Source organism: Ooceraea biroi, chromosome 12, assembly GCF_003672135.1.
Source record: "Ooceraea biroi isolate clonal line C1 chromosome 12, Obir_v5.4, whole genome shotgun sequence".
NCBI lineage: Eukaryota > Metazoa > Arthropoda > Insecta > Hymenoptera > Formicidae > Ooceraea > Ooceraea biroi.
Window position 1 is genome coordinate 6,820,858 of NC_039517.1, and position 21,917 is coordinate 6,842,774.

Consider the following 21,917-nt stretch of genomic DNA (forward strand, 5'->3'; position numbering starts at 1 on the left):
GCATTTCCCTTGGAACGGGACAACGTCGAGATCCGCTCGGAAATAGAGAAAATTTTACGAGCCTTAGCGCGGATACCGAAGGGATATCACCGAATTGGAAAAGAGCGACTCTTCTTTACGAACCTTGATCCGCGATCGCATCGTTTACGCTTGAATCTCCATATCGCTGCCGTTTGAAGTGAGAATTTATTTATTTTATGATTACACTTTGTTTCTTTGATATCTGACTTTCGTTTTATTATTCTATTATATTATATTTATATTGCGAGAAGCGCGCGGGTTCGAAGGGCGATCACGCGCGTAAGCACGAAATGAATTTAATTATCTTCTCCACCTTTCAGAGCGCTGATTTCTTCCCGCCGAGTGAATAACAGAAGGCTTTCTCTCACTCTCGTTCCGAAACGACGATTGATGATCACGTTGGCGCAAATGTAACGTAAACGAATAGTTGTGGCGAAATAAGTGCGACGTGTTGGTGCTCCACGAGAAGGGAGAAATAGTCCCACTCTTTCCGCAAAGGAAACAAGGTGGATTCAACACCATAACAGCAACGCAAATTTCTAGAAGATAAATGAGAACGCCACGCGACATGACTTCCACTCGAATTACTCCGTAACATTTAGTCAACGAGGGATGTATGTTTTCGAATATCGATATGTTCCAGGTAAACGAGCAATAACAAGTGCCCGAATGAAAGGACAAACATTTCCTCATGTAATCATGCAAACAAGGTTCGCACGACGAATGGTGATTGCGGAACAACCACTGCAGGAATTAATGATCGTCCGGAAACGAACGGCCCCCGGGCGGAGCTGCACAAATGAAAAACCGCATGCAGAATGATGGCAGGATGTTCCTGACGTCTGCGAGGGTGGATGGACGGACGAGATTGTCCGCGGAAGTTAAACGAAACTGTGGGGAAATTGCAGTCCCAGGCAAAATGTCGCGCATAACGAGTGCATCGTTATTCTTGCATCAGTCGTCGTTTTTTTTCTTTCAGTCTCGTTGGTTATTCATTGCCTTGTGTAAAGGTAATCTTTACGGGAGCTCAAACAATTGGATCGTGAAATATCCGCGTCTCTTGAGGAAGAAACCCCATAACCGGCGCTGCAAAGCAACTCCAATAGGGGATCATCGATCTCCTCGAAAAGAAAACGTCTCGAAATGAAATTTTTGAGCAAGATCAGCGAAGAAAGTGAAGAAGAACCGGAAGGCGGGGAACCGAAAATAAAGCTATTCGATCCCGAAGCGTCGTCACCTCCGTAAATCACCATAGGTAAGTGAATATGACTAATTCCAAATACTAATTCTACCTCCTAATAAAATCCATTTTTATGTAATTCTATTATATTATATGATTAGAAATAACTTTATAATTCTCTCTCAGCACAGTCGTTCCGAATCCAGACGTGCGGAGGCAACCGTGGGGAAAATCCGTGGAAAATCCGGATAAAGAAACGCGCAGCAGCGAAAAGGTGAATTCTTCTCGAGTCACATTTGCGAGGGCGCACGATGGGGCTGCATCGTCGTTGATAGAGAAGACCGAAAGCGGTGCGACGGGAGCTTTCTGGCTGCAAGAACGAGTTGTCGTCGCAACAATACGACGGCGGGACGTGGCCATCGCACGAGGGAACGCCATGTGCACCCCATATCCGCTGCTATAAATCACGCATTACCGAAACGACCGATTCGGCACGGCAGGGAGAAAACGGGAACAAACAGCGTCGTATCGTCGCGGTGATATTTGCCAGCAACAACGAGAGCAGCTGCAACAGCAGCAGCAATGTCCGGCAGTTTCGCTGTGCTCGTTCCGGTGGCGACCCGATTGCACCCTCGACGATTGTCGAAGACCATGCGATTATGCGGCTACGCGAACGGAAAATGAAAGTTCTCTCGTCGCGTCCCGCCGCGCGATACTAGCATATTATCGACCAATTTCCGGTCTGAAAATTAATGGTCCTGTTTGCGCGAGGAGAGGACTTTCAGCTGAGCTTCGTGGCGAACGACAAACACGGGGGATGTTCCGGAAAGCAGCTGCGCTTCCTGTCGACCTTTCGGCTCGCGACGACGACAGCTGTCCAAATACTTTTCCGCATTGTCGCGTTGGAGATTTGCCGTTTGCGCAAAACGATGAAAAATCTCGAATGCTGGAATGCACTCGGTTGATCGAAGAGATTCCATCGTTGCAAGCGAGCGACGACTGCGACTGCCGCGCTCGATAGCGAGGATGATGTATAAGGACGCGCAATCCGTTCCGCGATAAAATGGACTTTACTGCGCGAATCGGCGTGGCATTGATTTCCCAAGCCAAGTGAACGTAAATTATCGTGATAGGATTCGCGTTGCGCGTCCCCGGTTCCTCTACGAACTCTAATCGTGGAACGTAACTTTTTATCGTGGCAATTTATACGCGCGATAGGAGTCACGAGACTCCGAGAATCGCCATCCGTAAAATACACTCTGCGTTTGGATCTCTTCATTTTCTTCAATACTTTTATACGACTTTCTGCTTTGTCTTCGTGTTCTCGTTAGATGAGAAATCTACGTCGTTTCGCTGTGACAATCGAAAGATGTTGAATCTTGCGTGTACCAAAACGAATGTTAAGGCTGCAATCGTGCGATTGTAGTCGTATAAAAGTATTGTACAGCTTTTGTGAAAGAATATCCGCTTTAGACATTTCGTTTTCTCGTTCTCTTGACAAATGATTATATTGTCGTCTGGTAATCGCTATCGGCGAACGATAACACCGTATCCTCGGGATTTTGTCACCCCGCCGCGGCGCTCGAGCGTAAAGGAACGCAATTGAGCGTGAAATAAGGTATTTGTACGCACGTCGAGCGATTTCTCGCGAAAGGGCCGCTCGTAAAGTCCGGCACGGCGGGAACAATCTATAATTAAACGCTCGCGAGTGGTTGCGGTCGAATTTGCATATAATTGGAATTAAAGCGCCTCGCGCACGCGGTAGAAACGAAAAGGCGTCTGCAGGCGGAAACGGAGGGCAGCTTTTGTACGCCCGCGAACGCCAAATCTTCTCACATTTTATCGGTGTTTTTCGTCCCCATCGTCGTCATCGTCGTTGATTCGCACCACCATGTACCACGATAATGTATGCATGCTCCCTTTATTTCCACGATAATCTATGCCACCCTTAATTTTGCATTTCCCTCATGTTTCCTCTGATCCCTCATGTTCCACATTCCCGAATGGATTTGTTCAACATTGTTCACGCCCGCTCTTGCAAATAATCAAGCGGTGATCCATTTCGTTAATTTCGTAAACTTCGCTATTTGATTCGTGCATTATCTGATAACGAAATCGCTACATTTACTAATGAGGCATGACTTACTAATAATTACAGATATTGCGATCAGTTTTAACAAATTCAACGCAAACTGTGTTTCGTCATCCCGTTAGGCCGACCATGTGATTACTCTCTTGCACTGGCGCCTACTCATGAATTATCGTCAACGCGACAGTCGACGCTGACGAATGAACAATCGCATCGATCTGCATCGAGACATTTACGGAATTGAATTTGGGAAAGGAGCAAGAGAGACATAAACAAGCCGAGGACACGTGCGCTATTTATTTCCAAGCAAGGAGACATTCTATTAACCGCTCCGCGACTGCAGTAATCTGAAGGTAACAAGAAACAGCGAAATGTCACCGCGCTTTAATTAAGTTATTCTGCAATCATCTCGGCCACATTGAACGTTCAATAATTTCTTATTTAATTACCTGAAATTACCCTGAAATTACCGCATTTATATATTTTTCTCTCAGAGTCCTACTTTTGATGGGCATGTGGAGCGGGCAACGCAATGCGGATTGATCGAACTCGTCGCTGTGCGGAGAGAAAAATGTATCGGCTGCGACGTCGGATTACCGGATCCAATTTTACGGCCGGCCGTAAAATTTGGCGGTACGTGTGCCGCGATGAAAACTGAAATAAGAGGTTTACGATGGACCATATTGACACAACTCAACGCGCGCGCAGCCGAACGTTACCAGAGAGAGAAAAGACGAAACGCTTCGACTATTTATATATGTGCAGCCGCGAGCTGGTGGATTTTCGTGGTGGGCGAATTAGCAGTAAGCTGGCTATCAAAATATCGATGTCAGTTGTATAATACACGGCAAACATGTGGCGAGTGCGAGTGCCGTGCTGCTCTTTCAGCGGCTTACGTTGCGCAGCATCCAGCATTGCGCTCAATGCTCTCTGATCCCGATCGCCGCACAGTGGTCAAGATTACCAAAAACCTGGTCGAAATTCTGTACATACTCAAATTATTCTAAATCATATATATAACTGCAATTTAGTGATTTTCCCATAATTCTGATGCAATGTAATTAATATAATATTAATTATATATACAGGGTGTCCCATTTTAAAAGTTGCACTGAAATATGTCTTCAGGGAAGCATTTTGAGAAAAAACTTCGGCGCAGTTTGGCGCAGATAAACTTTTTCTTATTTCTTTTGATATATAATTAAATTTTAAATTCTGTTTGATTTATCGCGCCGACTCACGACGGGGACTTTGAATCGCAATATTTCATTAGTGTTACATCACAACAGCACTATCTTATTTTATTTCTATTAACTGTAGTGAAAATTGAATAAATAACAGCGTTATCAGAAGCACAAAGGATACAATAAAACAAGGACGAAGAGATTTAATAACCCGGTACGTGATAACTTCGTGAATGAAATCACAATTGTGACACCGATTATGGCCAAAATCATATTAGACTTACGATAATGAACTTTATACATTTATAGCTCTCATAAATGAAATTTGTTTGAACTAGAACGTTAGAGAAATTTAGTACGGACTTAGAACTAACAAACAATAATGTAATGACGATAAAAACAATTTTTTTTTTAATGGATTTTGGCCACGTTTTCAGTCGTTTTGACCACTGTGCGCCGTTCTATACACGAGATACGGGAGAAGAAAGTGGGTTTCGCAAGTGGTTTCGCGAACGGCGGATTACTCGACTGATCGCTGGAACGTTTTCATCGCGGCGATAATTTACGCGACTGCACGATTTTTATTTTACGCGATTCTGCTGCGCGATTACGCGCGGAAATTGCTCGCGTGACAATCATCGCGCTTCTCAGCGCAGCAATCCTTCATTCCTCGGCGTTCGCACCTGTGAATGATTTTTGGTTCACGTTAACACGACAAAATTGCGAAAAACGTCAGCGCATGTCAGAGGAGGCGTAGTAATTGCCGGCGATTTAACGCGTCATCCGGATGCGTTTGTTTGGAACAACGAGTTTTACGAGCGCGTATCTCGCGCAAATCGCATCATCGCGGGACGTCGATACCAGTTGTTTTAATCGGATCGCCGGAAAAATCGGATTAATGACGGTTCCCCGCAGGCGTCGGAAATTGTTCAAGAATGCTGAAAATTCTGGATTCGTACGTTACGCACTCGTCGTCGTCGCTGTCGCTTGCCATTTCGCTCGCTTTTACGTCAAAAGTATAATATGCTTCAGGGAGAAGATATGAATAATTTTGAGTAATTGCGATTCTCCCGTATATATTCCGTATGTATTCAGCGACCTTCGCGTTTCAGCACGTTTAAGAGAGAAAAGGGAATAATTCAGTTTTTAATGTTATATAATTTGTTTAATTCGCTACCGCGGAAAAGAAAAGGGAATAATTCAGTTTTTAATGTTATATAATTTGTTTAATTCGTTACCGCGGAAAAAGAAATATTATATTTTCATAGTAAGTATGTAATTTTAGTAGAGAGCGCTACTTTCGTCTTGCAAAACGTGTAAGAGTTAAGCGTAAGAATTAAAAAATAATCTCTTAATGTTATAATTGACACGTTAATGCAATGTTACACATAATCCGTCGTCGAAAAATTGCTTTTAACCGCGTAAAATTGCTTCCAGCTTCAAAATGGAGAACGGTCTTTCCAGGCAAAGCTTTATTTCATTTCTCGAGCTCCCACATATAAAAGCTTTCGCGAAACGGTCGGCGCCAAAAGTACGCGAATATATTGCGAATATTGCGCGGCTCGTGTTTGAAGTTTACGTTCCCCCCAACCGATTTATGAAACCGAGGTAAAAGGAGCTAGTAAAGTTAACTTTCAGGTTCACAAGAGAAATTCTTCGTCGCACCCATGGAAGCCTTCCGCAAAACTCTTTCTGAGAAAGTTCCGCAACCATTCGCAAGTGCAGCTGTGACTTTCGCGAGAGCTTGTGTGTCGTACAATCTTGCCTCCGATGTTTAATATTCATGCTACGCTATGGGGGATTGTGCGGATTACAATTTGTTAAGACGGCAGCATCTTGCGAGATTGCGTGTGTGCGTGCTCGCTAGTACAGCAATATTGCTTCATCTACAAGCGCATTATCGGAATATTCATCGTTTACCTAATATGGTAATCAAGAAATACGTAAAGAGCTTGAACAATGTGAGAAGCATTGTTGAGATATTTTTATTAGACACTCGCTGATGAGAAAATGCAAAAACTATTTTATCTAGAAGAATAGGTACATATAAAAATGTAATAACATCTACATGATACACACGCGCAAGTATGCAACCTTCAGTCTTTCGAGTTGATCCCCAAAGGGAGACAAGCACTTCTCTTTTCAATAATTTTCATATCTTCTGCCGCCGATACGTTCAGTTCCCAGTGGAGCGGCGAATTCGATCATCGCCGGCGCGGAAGAGCAATTCCATCAGCGAAATAAGTCGTCGGCATCCCGCCGCGATTCCCACGGCGGGGTAAACTTAAGAAAAGCTCACCGCCCGATGTCGCCGCGCGGAAAATGGCCGCGAGCGGCGATAAAAGAGTAACCGCGCGCGAAATATCGGCGCATCGCGGCCTTTCCTCTCGGCATGCCAATAGCAAACTTCCCCGAAAGCTGCTATCGACGTTCGCAAGCATCGTTTCAGACGTAACGGCGAGATGCGCGCTAAATAAAAGCCGCGCACGGGAGAACGAAAACTCGGAAGGAAGTGCAAACTCGCGCGCTCCCACGCTCCCATCGCGGCGGCCTCGAGGGAGCTCTTCGGGAGAATCCAGTGCTTTCCCTTTCGCGAAAGAGATTGCCGCGAATAAATCGACGATTTCGAAACGCGAAAATCGCACTTGAAACGCTGAATCAGCCCGCGCTGCAAAAACAAATACCAGGACGGCACCAGACTCGGGTCTTTTTCCGGCCGCCCGTCCTTCGAGAACTCCACGTTGCCTTTTTATTAACTTGAGAGTGTTCATGTGTGAACTTGATTAATGCTTGTACTCGATCATTTTCATTGACGTATGCTTTCGTATATGTAGGAATAATTAGTTAATGATAGGTGAAAAATCTTGCGATTTAGATTTAAAAATTAAGAAAGAAATGATAATCGCGATCGACTAGTGCATGTACTTTAACATTGCTTCATATGAGCCGCATGATTCCTTTGCCGATATAAGTTAATACAATAAATATCATAGCAAAGTTTAGTGTGTGTGTAGCTGGCGTATCATTTCGCGGAAAATTATTAATTATTGAAAGTTCTGGCTCCCTTTTTAATAGTTCTAGAGTTCCTGATAAGTTAAACACATAGTTCTGGCCATTAAAGTGAAAAAATCGCATAGTGCAAAGTGAGACGCCAACTTCACGCAGCGTCTCACTTTGTCCTGAGACAGTTTCCGCCATAATTCCGGCTAGATTTTAAAAGATCTACAGTTCTACATGAGTTCTAGAAAGAGTTCTAGCGAAAACAATTTTTTTTCATCTTTTTATAATTATTAAAGCTAAAAAATATTTAAGGGAATGACGACTGGTTAATTTCAGAGAGTTCTGTGCTTTATGAAATATTTCTCGTGTAGTTCTGACCATATTTAACCATTTTTCAAAGAGTTCTGAATACAAACATTAACAATTATTTAATAAAAAATTTTAATCGTCCGAGAAAGACGGATATACGGAGATATGGGTGAGACGCTGATTGATTTTCGAGAGTTCTGCTTATTCTAAAACAGTTCTCGTATAATTCGGGACATGTGCAATGCCTTTCCAAATAGTTCTGATAGGAACAACGATTAGAAAATTTTTTTAAAAATTATTTCGCCCGAAGAGTGGACGTTTTCGACTTTACCAGTGAGACGCTGATCGATTTTCGAGAGTTCTGCTTATTCTAAAACAGTTCTCGTATAGTTCGTGACATGTACAATGCCTTTCCAAAGAGTTCTGATAGAAACAACGAGTAGAAAATTTTTTTAAAAATTATTTCGCCCAAAGAGTGGAAGTTTTCGACTTTACCAGTGAGACGCTGGTTGATTTTCGAGAGTTCTGCTTATTCTAAAACAGTTCTCGTATAGTTCCGGACATGTGCAATGCTTTTCCAAAGAGTTCTGACAGGAACAACGATAAGAAAATTTTTTTAAAAATTATTTCACCCGAAGAATGGACGTTTTCGACTTTACCAGTGAGACGCTGGCCGAAATGTCGGAGTTCTGGCTTTCCTAAAATACTTTTCGTATAGTTTCCCACATAATTATGAATTTCCTAAAGAGTGCTATGCACCAGCGACATTGCACAATTTTATAAAAAATTTAAACTGCTCGAAAAGTGAACTTTCAGACAGAAAATGTGAGACGCTGGCCGAAATGTCAGAGTTCTGGCTTTCCTAAAATACTTTTCGTATAGTTCCGCACGTACTTATGATTTTCCTACAGAGTGCTATGCGCCAGCGACATTGTACAATGTTTTAAAAAATTAAAACTGCTCGAAAAGTGCATTTTAAGACAGAAAAGGGTGAGACGCTGGTCGAACTGTCGGAGTTCTGGCTTTCCTAAAATATTTTTCGTATAGTTCTGAAGGTACTTATGAATTTCCTAAAGAGTTCTATGCACCTCTCATACATAGCACTCTGTAGGAAAATCATAAGTACGTGCGGAACTATAAAAGTATTTTAGGAAAGGCAGAACTCCGACATTTCGGCCAGCGTCTCACTGGTAAAGTCGAAAACGTCCACTCTTTGGGCGAAATAATTTTTAAAAAAATTTTCTAATCGTTGTTCCTATCAGAACTCTTTGGAAAGGCATTGCACATGTCCCGAACTATACGAGAACTGTTTTAGAATAAGCAGAACTTTCGAAAATCAACCAGCGTCTCACTGGTAAAGTCGAAAACGTCCACTCTTTGGGCGAAATAATTTTTTAAAAAATTTTCTAATCGTTGTTCCTATCAGAACTCTTTGGAAAGGCATTGTACATGTCCGGAACTATACGAGAACTGTTTTAGAATAAGCAGAACTCTCGAAAATCAACCAGCGTCTCACTGGTAAAGTCGAAAACGTCCACTCTTTGGGCGAAATAATTTTTAAAAAAATTTTCTAATCGTTGTTCCTATCAGAACTCTTTGGAAAGGCATTGCACATGTCCCGAACTATACGAGAACTGTTTTAGAATAAGCAGAACTTTCGAAAATCAACCAGCGTCTCACTGGTAAAGTCGAAAACGTCCACTCTTTGGGCGAAATAATTTTTTAAAAAATTTTCTAATCGTTGTTCCTATCAGAACTCTTTGGAAAGGCATTGTACATGTCCGGAACTATACGAGAACTGTTTTAGAATAAGCAGAACTCTCGAAAATCAACCAGCGTCTCACTGGTAAAGTCGAAAACGTCCACTCTTTGGGCGAAATAATTTTTAAAAAAATTTTCTAATCGTTGTTCCTATCAGAACTCTTTGGAAAGGCATTGTACATGTCCGGAACTATACGAGAACTGTTTTAGAATAAGCAGAACTTTCGAAAATCGACCAGCATCTCACATATATCTCCTTAGATACGTCTTTCTAGTACGATAAAAATGTTTTATTAAATAATTGTTAATGTTTGCGGTCGGAACTCTTTGGAATATTGTTAACTACGTTCAGAACTACACGAGAAATATTTTAGTCTTCACAGAACTCTCGAAAATCGACCAGCGTCTCGCCCATATCTCCGTATATCCGTCTTTCTCAGACAATAAAAATTTTTTATTAACTAATGAATAATGTTTGCAGTCAAAACTCTTTGGAATACGCTTAAATACGTTCAGAACTACACGAGAAATATTTTAGTCTTCACAGAACTCTCGAAAATCGACCAGCGTCTCACCCATATCTCCGTATATCCGTCTTTCTCGGACGATTAAAATTTTTTATTAAATAATTGTTAATGTTTGTATTCAGAACTCTTTGGAAAATGGTTAAATATGGTCAGAACTACACGAGAAATATTTCATAAAGCACAGAACTCTCTGAAATTAACCAGTCGTCATTCCCTTAAACATTTTTTAGCTTTAATAATTATAAAAAGATGAAAAAAAATTGTTTTCGCTAGAACTCTTTCTAGAACTCATGTAGAACTGTAGATCTTTTAAAATCTAGCCGGAATTATGGCGGAAACTGTCTCAGGACAAATGAGACGCTGCGTGAAGTTGGCGTCTCACTTTGCACTATGCGATTTTTTCTCTTTAATGGCCAGAACTATGTGTTTAACTTATCAGGAACTCTAGAACTATTAAAAAGGGAGCCAGAACTCTCAATAATTAATGATTTTCCGCGAAATGATACGCCAGCTTCACACACACCAAAGTTTATCAAAATAGCTAGATCGTACGTAATTAATGAGATTTCTAACGCAAATGTTTTTAAACACGTTATAAACTGATTGTTGTTTGCAATCGCAAGTTCAAGTCAGAAAAAAAGTTTATGCAGCCTTCCACTGCATGCTATTAAAAGAAGAGTCAAGGAAAATATACCGAAAGATATAAATAATACAAAAACGAAAATGTCAACAAAAAGATATAAATAAAAAGCAAACTAGTACGGCAAAATGATCAGACTGCGATATTTAATACTGTGTTGAGATTTAATACTGTGTAAACCTTCATCGCGAGCAGAAACGAAAGTTCATGCACTTTAGTGTGCGCGGGTTCTTGCGTCTCGTTTATGATTTAAAGCGAGTAAACGCAAGAGAGTTTTGTTTATATTTTAACGCGACATGTGTGAAGCTTTCCACGGGTATGGAAACCTGGAACACAAGGAAATGGCTAGTACCTTTTCTATTCAATCGATCGCAGTTTCAGCAATTTTGTTAAACAACGGATTATCTTATTTCAACATCGCAGTATTTCAAGATTCAAGATGCAAGATGGCAAAGTTCACGAGTGTTTAGATATGCTAACGAACACGGCGGGCCCTCCGTCTTGAGTCGGTTCACGTCGGTACACCAAATACCGTGGACCGGCGTGCAGCATCCAGCGGAAGTGAATCGCATAAAACGAAGGAGAACGGCTGGAATCTCCGCAGCACTCAACTCTGTCTCCCGAACGTTTCAAGATCGCCGGGAGTGCGCCGCACTCAAGGTAAGAACATGTATCTGCTTTCTATTTTTTCTTCGCTTTTATCTCTTCCTCGTTTTCCCCCGTTTTTTTAAACAAATTCTCCTCATTACGCAACTGCAGCGGCACATGAAATATTCTACCGTGCATGCACGTATAATAAAACTTATTAGAATTCCAAATTGACGTCAACGATCAAATGGAAACACGTGGAAACTCGATTATTCGATTATATAGCAGCGGAGAGCAAAAATGCGAACAGAATGCACGCAGAATCGAATTAAAAAAAGGATGGAGTTCGTGCCAGAAAAATCGAGTGATCGATAGTCACCGGAATTACGTTTCGGATATCGGGGGATCCCTCGTCCATCTCGATGGTTACGTAGTCACCGAGGAATTGGGAATGAATTGCAAATTCAAGAGTGCAAATGGGGATAACGAAACCTTTCCACGTACGAGCAAATATCCTTTGCGGGCGTCGTACGCGAGCGTTACGCGAGCGAGGTGAGGCATCGCGACCAGATCCATTCCGGCCACGTCGGAAGCGCGGAACTGGCTCAAATCGTAACGCGGTATATGGAATATCACGAGGGCCGTTTTCAAGACGTGGCGCTCACGGGCGTACGAACGGCTTTTAAAACTCTGTTAAAATTTTACGAACGGTCCGGCACTTTCGAGAGCGCGATGCCGGGATGACAAAAATTCTGCATCACCCGCGACACTTATTTCCTCCGACACTCGGTCCTTCTTTCCAAGCCCTCCGACACTCGAGCCAATCACGATCGATGTTCAATTTTTCAACGAGAAAACGAGAAGAGCGAGAAAAAGATCTCGCTTTCGCACCAATGCTCAAAGCGAATCCTAAGTGGATGCAGTCGAGGGAAGAAAAGACATTGCAAACTCCGTGGCGAAAGTACGAGACTTTGTTGACACGTTCTCGGCTGCGATCGTAGCAAATGCAAGAAGACGAAGACGAGTGAAGAAGAGGAGTGCTCTTAAGATGTGACGTAAGCGTGCTCGAGTGGGCAGGCGGGATCGATCGCGAGTTTTCGCATTTTCAATCGCAAAACGGAAGAAGAGCGACAATCTAATCCTTCGTTCGGCGTCCCCTTGTTCTTTTGCCGTCCCATACGACCACGCAAAAATACGTGGTCCTGAAAAGATGTTTGCGCGAAAGGTGTTTTTTCGCTTTGTCGTTGCCACGACGGATAAAATCGTTTTCCCTCGATCGTGTTCTATCCCCATGCTAACGGGAAAGCGGAGGCGAATTTGCTCGACAATTTGCCCCACGAAATCCCGCAACTTCAGATGCGAAATGTCTCTTTCTGCAAACTTGCCCTTTATTAAGATCGAGTCCTCTTTACATTCCTCTTCGACTTCTCTCTCGCTCCTGCGTTTTCCTGCGAACGAATTTGTCCTTAATTTCACGCGCCGAGTTTCCCGAGTATTCCCACGCGTCTTGCGTTTCTCTCCGCGCTTTTAAGAAAATGTGGCAAGGGGATGAAGGCACGCGGATGGACGAGGGGTTTGCTCGAGGCGGAACGATGAAGCTTCTTCCGTTCCGTGGCGGAAGCGAGTGCAGGGTGGAAACCGACCGTAACCGAAGATCTAACAACGTCGTGGATGGGTGCTTCGCGTGTAAGTCGACGTAAATACGCTCGCAGCATGAAGCTTAGAATGCATCAAGAGCTCTCCCGGAGAATACGCGGCTCGAGTAAGTACTGCGGGACAAACGATCGAATTTGCGAAACACGCGTGTTCTGCGACACCACGCATTCTCGAGAGGATATTCGGGATCTCGCATTGTGCACTCCCTTTATCCCTAATACACGCGTGACGTATGCTCTAACGTTTCAAAGCTCATTAAGTCTATCGTGTAATGCTTCTGAAGAGCATTCAATTAATTCCGTCAAGATGAAATGCGAGATTCTTGAGAACGCTAATTAGAAAGTAATATCTACAAGGATTAGTTATCAAAAATTTTAAAGGTTCTTTTAAAAGAAATCCCTTATATAAATTCCACTCCTTTTTCAATTTATATTATACAGGGTGTCCCAGGTTTTAACCGACAAACTGCGGGAGCATATTCTACTAGTGGAAATAAGAAAAAATTCTTATATCGAGTTTGCTTAGAAATGCTTTATTACAAAGTTATAAACCAATATTGAAAAGAAATATCAGATAAGTAACAACGGAACATAGTGTAGAATTTGGAAGGTCGAAGATGTTTATGTTACGTGTATTCACATGTATTCATGTTCACTATGTTGAAACGATTCAGTATGATTGTTACTTTCACAACAGTAGCTGTTAGATTTCAATCGTCGTGTCAACTAGCAATTACTATCAGAATGCCAAAAGTGTTTTCAAATGAGGAATACACTGATATTCATTTCGTGTACGGATTCTGTGACGGAAATGCACGAGCTGCCGTACGAGAGTATCAACGTAGATTTCCTAACAGGAGAGTACCAGATAGATTTAAAGCAACGAATTACTGATTCAGTTACTGAGATGCAACAAAATTTTTAGGAATGTCGTACCGTAACAAATTCTGTACTACGTCGATGTCTAGCTTGTATCGATGTGCAAGGACAACATTTTGAAATGCGTCACTAAATCATTGCGTAGATAATTTTTATTTTTGTGAAAAAATCCGTTGTTACTTATCTGATATTTCTTTCCAATATTGGTTTATAACTTTGTAATAAAGCATTTCTAAGCAAACTCGATATAAGAATTTTTTCTGATTTCCACTAGTAGAATATGCTCCCGCAGTTTGTCGGTTAAAACCCGGGACACCCTGTATATATGGATACATATATGTTCTAGATCGTTGCTTCCGCTATCGAGAGAAGCGGAATTTTGCGAAGGCCGAAGCCTTCTTGCGAATTCCCTTGTGAATGAAAGACGCATTACGCTTGCCTCACGTATCTCGAGTGGAAAGAATATTCTGAAAAGAATATTGTTCGAAGGCAGCGAGAGAGCGCGCGCGTGAGATCTCTCGCGTTCAAATGCCATGTTCGAAAAATTAATCGAGACCCCTCCCGCCCTCTTCTTATTTTTCTTCTCTCTTTCACCCGTTCGCTCGAAATTATTCTAGACAATACCTTTGTCTGAGCTCGGCCCCATTCATCGGATCAACCCTCACGTCCTCGCCTCACCTAGAACACAGAATGTCGTATCCGTAATTAGTGCGCAGACCACTTGTGTAATTAAGAGAATGCGACCGACGGCGCGTCACGAAGTACTCAATTACGACGTAGATATCATCTCGTGCACGGACTGTGTTTCCTATTACTTGTCTCGTGAAAATGATGCAAAACTTGAAAACCCGCGGGACGCTCTTTGCGCTTTTTACATATCCCGCCTTTTTTCTCTCATTTTTTCTCTCGTAATCTGGCAACTTGCAACTAATTACGGCACGACTCGTAATTTTACTCGATTCCCGTAAACTATTGGGTTGGCCAAAAAGTAATTGCGTTTTTTTCCAATAGATGGACATACATGTCTTGAAATGTAACTAACTTCATTCTAAACCGCAAATTCATTATGTAGGTTAACAACTCACGGTTTAAGCTTGTTTTAGAAAAAGAAAGTACACGATTTCGTTAACAATTGTTTGTTTGCCGTCGATTTCAAAATGGAAAATCAAAAAGAACATTTTCCTCATATTTTGTTTTATTACTTCCGAAAAGGGAAAAACGCTGTGCAAGCTCATAAAAAGTTATCTGATGTATATGGCGAAGATGCTTTAAAACTGCGGCAGTGTCAAAATTCGTTTACTAAATTTCGATCTGCAGATTTTAATGTGAAAGATGCACCACGCTCAGGAAGGCCAATCGAAATTGATGATGACAAAATAAAGGCACTGATCGATTCGAATCGGCGTTTAACGACACGAGAGATTGCTGAGAATCTTAACATATCGAAATCGAGTGTTGAAAACCATTTAAAACGACTTGGATACATTAGTAAGCTCGATATTTGGGTACGACATGAGCTCAAAGAAATTCATCTCACTAAGCGTATTGACATCTGCGATTCTCTTTTGAAACGTGAGGAAAATGATCGATTTTTGAAACGTATGATAACAGGCGACGAAAAATGGATCGTCTACAACAACGTCAAACGAAAAAGATGGTGGAGCAAGCGTGATGAACCTGCTGAAAGCACTTGAAAAGCAGATATTCACCAAAGAAAGATTATGCTGTCAGTCTGGTGGGACTGTGTATTTTGAGCTGCTTGCAAGGAATCAAACCATTAATTCAGACGTATACTGTCGTCAACTGGATAAATGAAATGATGCCATCAAACAGAAACGTCGAGAATTGGTGAATCGCAAAGGTGTTGTGTTTCACCATGATAACGCTAGACCGCGTACAAGTTTGGTCACTCGTGAAAAATTGTTGCAGCTTGGATGGGAAGTGTTACCACATCCACCATATTCGCCAGACCTGGCACCATCAGATTACCATTCGTTTCGTTCTTTGCAAAACGCCTTGAATGGTAAAACCTTTACTGCTGATGAGGATATCAAATCGTTGTTGGAATTGTTTTTTGCTGAAAAAGATAAGAACTTTTTTGAGCGCGGAATCATGAAGTTGCCTGAAAAATGACAAAAGATAATCAAACAAAATGGACAATATATTTTTAATAAAGTTTTTGTTTCCCATGAAAAATTCGCCTTTTATTTATATAAAAAAAACGCAATTACTTTTTGGCCAACCCAATACAATTCACTTTGACGTCCAATTCACTTTGATCACTATCGCAACTTGGGACGATAGTCCAACGGACAGAAACAAATCCGGATACATCGCGCTTAATGTCTCGAGCAATTTAATCCGTATTTTTAAATTATTAAAATTATTAAAACTGTACAAAGAATTTTAATTGTCTAATGTTTCTGTTTTTTTCTAGGTAAATCGCTAGAGTAACGCGTTCCCAGTGACGAGCAGATGTATGCCTCCCGGGACATTCCGTGTTTCTGTCTGCAGCCCAACCGGAATAATGGAGCACGCAAAACGCAAACATGACCGCGGGACTGGAACCGTCATTGTTTTACGTTCGCGAGAGTTTCGTGCAGCCACAAACCTACCACCCTGTTCGACGTGCACGAAATCTCGTTGGAGGAACTCGATGGATCATTTGCGTTTATTCACCGAACTCCTCGATGGATGGTACGTTTCGAGAAAGCGAAACGTTCTCTAAAATCATCGCCGGATGTTCGCCGATTCGATTAGCGAATTCGCGCCTCTGCCGTTATGACTTTATTTCCCGCGACAACGGCCTCATCTCCGAGAGAGCGAAATTCCGGAGCACGATGTACGTGTGTATACAAGCCCGTGGATTGCTTCCAGCTGTTGCCAGATTCACGAGCTGCGCCAAGGCCACGTCTATGTGAGAACTGATCGACCAACGGGAGTTCCCGTTGTATTCAGTATTCGGAATAGTTTCGTCTCGAGACAGACAACGCGAAGAAACTTTTGTTCCTCCGATCTTAGCGTGTTCCTGGCCGATATTTCCGAACGCCGCATTAATTTTTCTTTGCAATTGATTTTCGCGGGACTGAGAGAGATCGCTGAGTGCTCCAGCGTTTAAAGGAACGAGCAAGAAGCACGCGCTATCGCGTATGAGGACGGAAATGGATGATACACGTGAGGAATCGTTCTTCCGACAGCGACAGGATTAAATCCTGCATTCCCATGGGTGCGAGCGCGTCGCAAAGTTTCCCAAAGCCTTTACCGGAGCGGGCAATATTTGTCTCTGGCTGGTCTGGTACTTTGAAGTTACTTTGTCCAGCTGGGAGAACCTTAGCGTTTCATCAAACATTTATATTGGACCGCAGAGTAAGCCTCTCTCTTTCTCTCTCTCTCTCTCTCTCTCTCTGTGAGTGCGAGAATCGAAGAACAGCCTTGGGGATCCGTCGAACACACGAGTCTCGTCAATACTCCGAGGCAAACACACCGCCTGAATCGCGTCGTCGTTCATTACAGCGACGTACAACTGCGCCGAGCTGGCACACGCAGCCGGGAAACGCGAGGAACGCCCTTCGAAGGGATTGCTGGAGTTCGTCGGAGTATCACGGACAAATAAATCATCTCCCGGAACTTGCCGCCACCTAAATGCCTGCGAAATCACGTCCACATCGGAATTACGGCGCATGTGAGGCATCTTCGCATACGATGAGTTAATCATGAGGAATTTTGTGTGTACATACGCAGTGACTTAAGAGATTTTAACGATACTGTTATAATTTATGTTGTTAGATATGCTGTATTTTAACATGTTATGATGATATATATGAAACAAAAACATTTCGTAGAGATCACGATAATAATAATTAAAGTGCTACTTAAGGGGGGAACCTGCTTTAGAACGCTGAAAATAAGGTATATTTTACGAATTGTTTTTGGAGAAACTATACAGCGGATCATTATAAAACTTTGATGCATTTATTAGTACATGTTTAAAGATAAAAAAAATTATTTTTTGATTTGAATATATCGCCTGTAGAGGTCGTCCTGGAGGCATTGTAAATTGGTGAGCATTCTCCTGCCTCCAAATTTCATCCAAACTGAAAAATTGAAATATTTTCTTGTTATTTATGAATTCCCATTGTCGATGAACCTTTAATATTCATAAAAACATTAAGTTAAACAATTAGTTTTGCATGAAAAAGTTCAAAAACTTTGCCTAAAAATCGTACTTTTGTGTTCTAAGCTCCACCATTTTGGCACTTTTCAACTTTTTTCTTCTCTCTTTGGCTCATCGACGATGGGAATTCATAAATAACGAGAAGATATTTAAATTTTTCAGTTTAGACGAAATTTGGAGGCAGGAGAATGTTCACCAATTTGCAATGCCGGCGACGCGGCTGCACTAAGATTTCTCCAGGACGACCTCTACAAGCGATATATTCAAATCAAAAAATAATTTTTTTTATCTTTAAACATGCACTAATAAATGCATCAAAGTTTTATAATGATCCGCTGTGTAGTTTCTCCAAAAACAATTCGTAAAATATACCTTATTTTCAGCGTTCTAAAGCAGGCTCCCCCCTTAAGCCAATTGAAATAATCAATACAGCATATTTCATAAATATATCATAATTGTCACAGCAAAATTATGTAGCATGATATTGATACTATTTAATTTCAAAGTATGCACAAATCTTTAACATTCGTTGTTTCTGCAATTGTTATATTTATCTGCAGAAAGTCATGCTTTCTCTTTCGATTATCGCGCGTGTGATGTAACGTACGATAGTTGAGAGAAACGTTTGTGCTCGTAAACTAACGCGCTTCTTGTTCTTTGTTCGAGCGAGATCTGCTTCTCTAGCTATCTTTACGGCAGTCGACGAGATGTTGTTTGTATCTTGCTAACGCCGCCGTGCCGTGCGCGGTTGTAAAACCGTCGCAAGCCAAACCGGACGCCCTAGCGACGATGTCTTTTTGCATCCTCGGTACACGGATTAGATTCTCCTCGGGTGGATATTAAATGAACGATTACCGCATGGAGACGACGTGGGCGGCGGATCCTGTGCAAGGATTATTATCTGACCGCGCGGTAGCGGCATGTCAGAGAGAAACCAGAGGCTATTTGCACCGACATCGATATTAAATTCTATTTTTGCGAGTTTGCAAGCCAGCGAAAGCAACGAGCAAAAGAGAGAAAGAGAAAGAGAGAGCCGCGAACGAGGCAGTGCTACAATCGATGCTTCGACATCGAGGATGGGCAGAGAAGGAATTTCCCTCGAGGGATACAGAGGTCGAAACAGGATAAAATTCTGCTGTTCGCTCGAACTGCCTGTCGATTCGAATTCCGCGTAATTAACGGACGAGATTAGTGGGAGAGTGGAGAAAACTACCCGATGGAAACAGCGAGCCAGCTCGGAGGACGACAGAGGTTCAGCTCAGACTTTGGCTAAGGATTTAAGTATACGGGTAATGACCCTGTTACTCGTACTACAGCTTTTGTATTTTCTCGTCTTCTCCGTCGATGCAGTTTACCGCCGTGCCTCCTGGCTATGTCCTTTTATTTTCCTGAGCCGAGGGAGGAAGTCGTAATTCTTAGTCGTAAATTTGAATTGTATTTAACGCGGTACATCCATCCGCGGTTTGAAAAAAATAAAGAAACGCGATCGTTTACATCGAGACACGTTGAACAAGTGCAACGTACACCACCACGTCGACACTCATTTCCCATGCATCTCTTTACAGCTCGAGTCTCCATTTACGTGACGATTCAGGCCTGTCCCTGACTCTTGAAAACCAGCAAGATCAAGAGAGGGAGAATTCAGTTAATATCCGGTGCAGCCTTATCTTTCCCGGCGAGAGACAATCGGGAAGAAGATATCTGAGGAAATCAAGAGCACGATCGGTTGGTTGCTGAATGCACAAGAGGATTCCTTCCACTGCGTCGGGGTCGCTCTGTTAAATTTGTATCGCATCATGGAAAACGGGATACGCGTAAAAGCAACTTATAAAAAATAAATCTATCACGCCGGCTTTCCTTCCGCTGTCCGTCCTCAAAGAACGACGAATGTAAGTAATGCACTTTATTCTGTACTCGATTCTGAAAGCGTAACGCGAAGTTTCCAGGCCCGAGTAACATCTCGACTTTATTAGGTCTCGTATTATTATATACGTTTTCGTTCCGGTGTCAAAAGGAGCTTTTATATTTCATGACGAACGTCTCGTGCTCTGCCGTTGGCTTCTCTCGCCGTTCCTCGTCGATATTCATGCCGCTCCTCCCGTGTGTCGATACCGATAGGCACGCATTCACACGGGGAACAAATGCCGGCGAAAATAGAAACGCGAATCGACGAAACGAGGGATTTCCATTTTCTCTGGACTGAATGATGCCGAACACCGCAACGCCAGAGTTTTCGGACCTTGAACTAAAACTGGTTTTGTGTAAAATCGATTACAGGGGAAGGTCTATCGCGTATTGTCGGAGGATTACGTTGTTAAACTAACGGGATAAACTGCCCTCCACTCTTTTCAATCTGGACTGAAAGCAGTTTATTCTGCCTTTATTCAAGAGAAACTCATTCTTCACTTTTCTGTACTGCGCATAATGCGCAGAGAATACTGCCTAATCGGCGCGAGATACGCATGTTTCGTGTGAATTACACTCTAGCGCACGGATGAACGTACTCTAATTCGGAATCATCCGCTAACGATTTGTGATGTGCGTTCCGTTTACGGATGCAGTGATCGATCGAACGAATAATCGCGTTTGTCCCCCGTTGGACAGATTTCGGAGCAACAAGTCGGGCGCGATTTGTTACGCCGATAGATAGATAGACCACGATCGACTAAGCACATTTAAGGCTTGCCAAATAATCATTAAATCCGTCGGGACGGTTTATTTTCATTGTTGACTCACACGTCACTCTCGATACTCGTAGCTCACTCAGAAAGGCGCGCACATCCGATTAACACGTTTCCGTGCGAGTTACTCGTGCGATTCGTGCTGAAAATGCGATGAGATTTAATGAGAAAGCGGTGTGCACGCGCGCGGCGTGCATGGTATTGAGAATTTTGCGAGTTAATCATTTTCGCGCGATTTTACGAGCTCCAAACGAGCAGCGAACAAACGCGCAACGATAGGCTGAACTTTTTCGCTTCATTATGAGCGTGCTGTTTAACGTCGCGTTAAATTCGACTTCCACGATGAAATATGGCAATTACGGCATGACGATAAATCCTGGCCGGTACACGACCGAGTTTCGTTACGGCGGGATTAGAGATATTTCACGTGGAACCCGCAGAGGGTCCGGCACAACGGAAAGGTCGCCTAATTACGGCGAATTTAGGAGAGTCGGTCATCGCGGCCGGTATGTGCACGCGCTAACTCATTGCGTTCCTGCGAATTCCCGCAGTTCTCATTACCGAGATCGATATCAACGGATCCCGGTCCATTATTGTTTATCGTGTGGCGTGTGACAGGTGTACACGCAATTTACATTAAATACGCGCGGAGGGAGACTTACGATCGCGCCGATCGTTCTATGGAATTGACGGAATTGTGCTCGCTCGATCGCCGGACGGCCGTGCGGTTACGAGCAAGGCGGCAATAACGACGGGTCAACGTTAATTAACGAGCGTCATTTCGCTGGATCAAGGAAACACGCCGCGGGAGGAAGAAATTGCGAGTCGCCGCGAGATCGTGATGCCTCAGTGACGATTTATCCTCTCACGCGGCTACACGTGGACGCAACTACAATGACGGAAAGATGCAGCGACGAGGCAAATAAAATAAAAGAATCAAGAAGAAAGGAACACACACAGAAGGAAAAGGAGATAGCGTAAAGGAATCGTGTGTAATGATCGATCACGAGTTTTCCCACGGGCGTTGTTAATATGTCATGAACATCTGGAGGATCACGTGGAACGAAGAGATGCCGAGCGTCAAGCTGGGAAGTGCGCGCAGGAGGAACCTCGACATGTCGAGCATCGCCAGGGGTTGGGCGGAGGGAATCAATGAGGATGGCGACGCCCGGTCCGGGCAACCGATGCCCGGCAAAGCGTCGCGACGCTCCTCTCCGAGCTCTTCCCTG

The 21,917-nt window shown here is 42.9% G+C and overlaps 1 protein-coding gene across 5 annotated transcripts in view; it reads right to left on the bottom strand.

Moving 5' to 3' along the window:
• Positions 1–21,917, bottom strand: part of LOC105284167 (transient receptor potential-gamma protein) — an 85,718-nt gene that overhangs the window by 55,591 nt on the left and 8,210 nt on the right. For 3 of the 5 annotated variants that reach the window (XM_026974188.1, XM_026974190.1, XM_026974189.1), the window contains exon 2: positions 14,458–14,511. The exons of 1 other annotated variant lie outside the window; for it this stretch is intronic. In XM_026974188.1, the coding sequence (XP_026829989.1) occupies positions 14,458–14,483 (26 nt within the window). In that variant the 5' untranslated portion in view covers positions 14,484–14,511. Of the gene's footprint in view, positions 1–14,457; positions 14,512–21,917 lie in introns of those variants that run through there. One more of the 5 variants, XM_026974191.1, reaches the window with a different exon arrangement.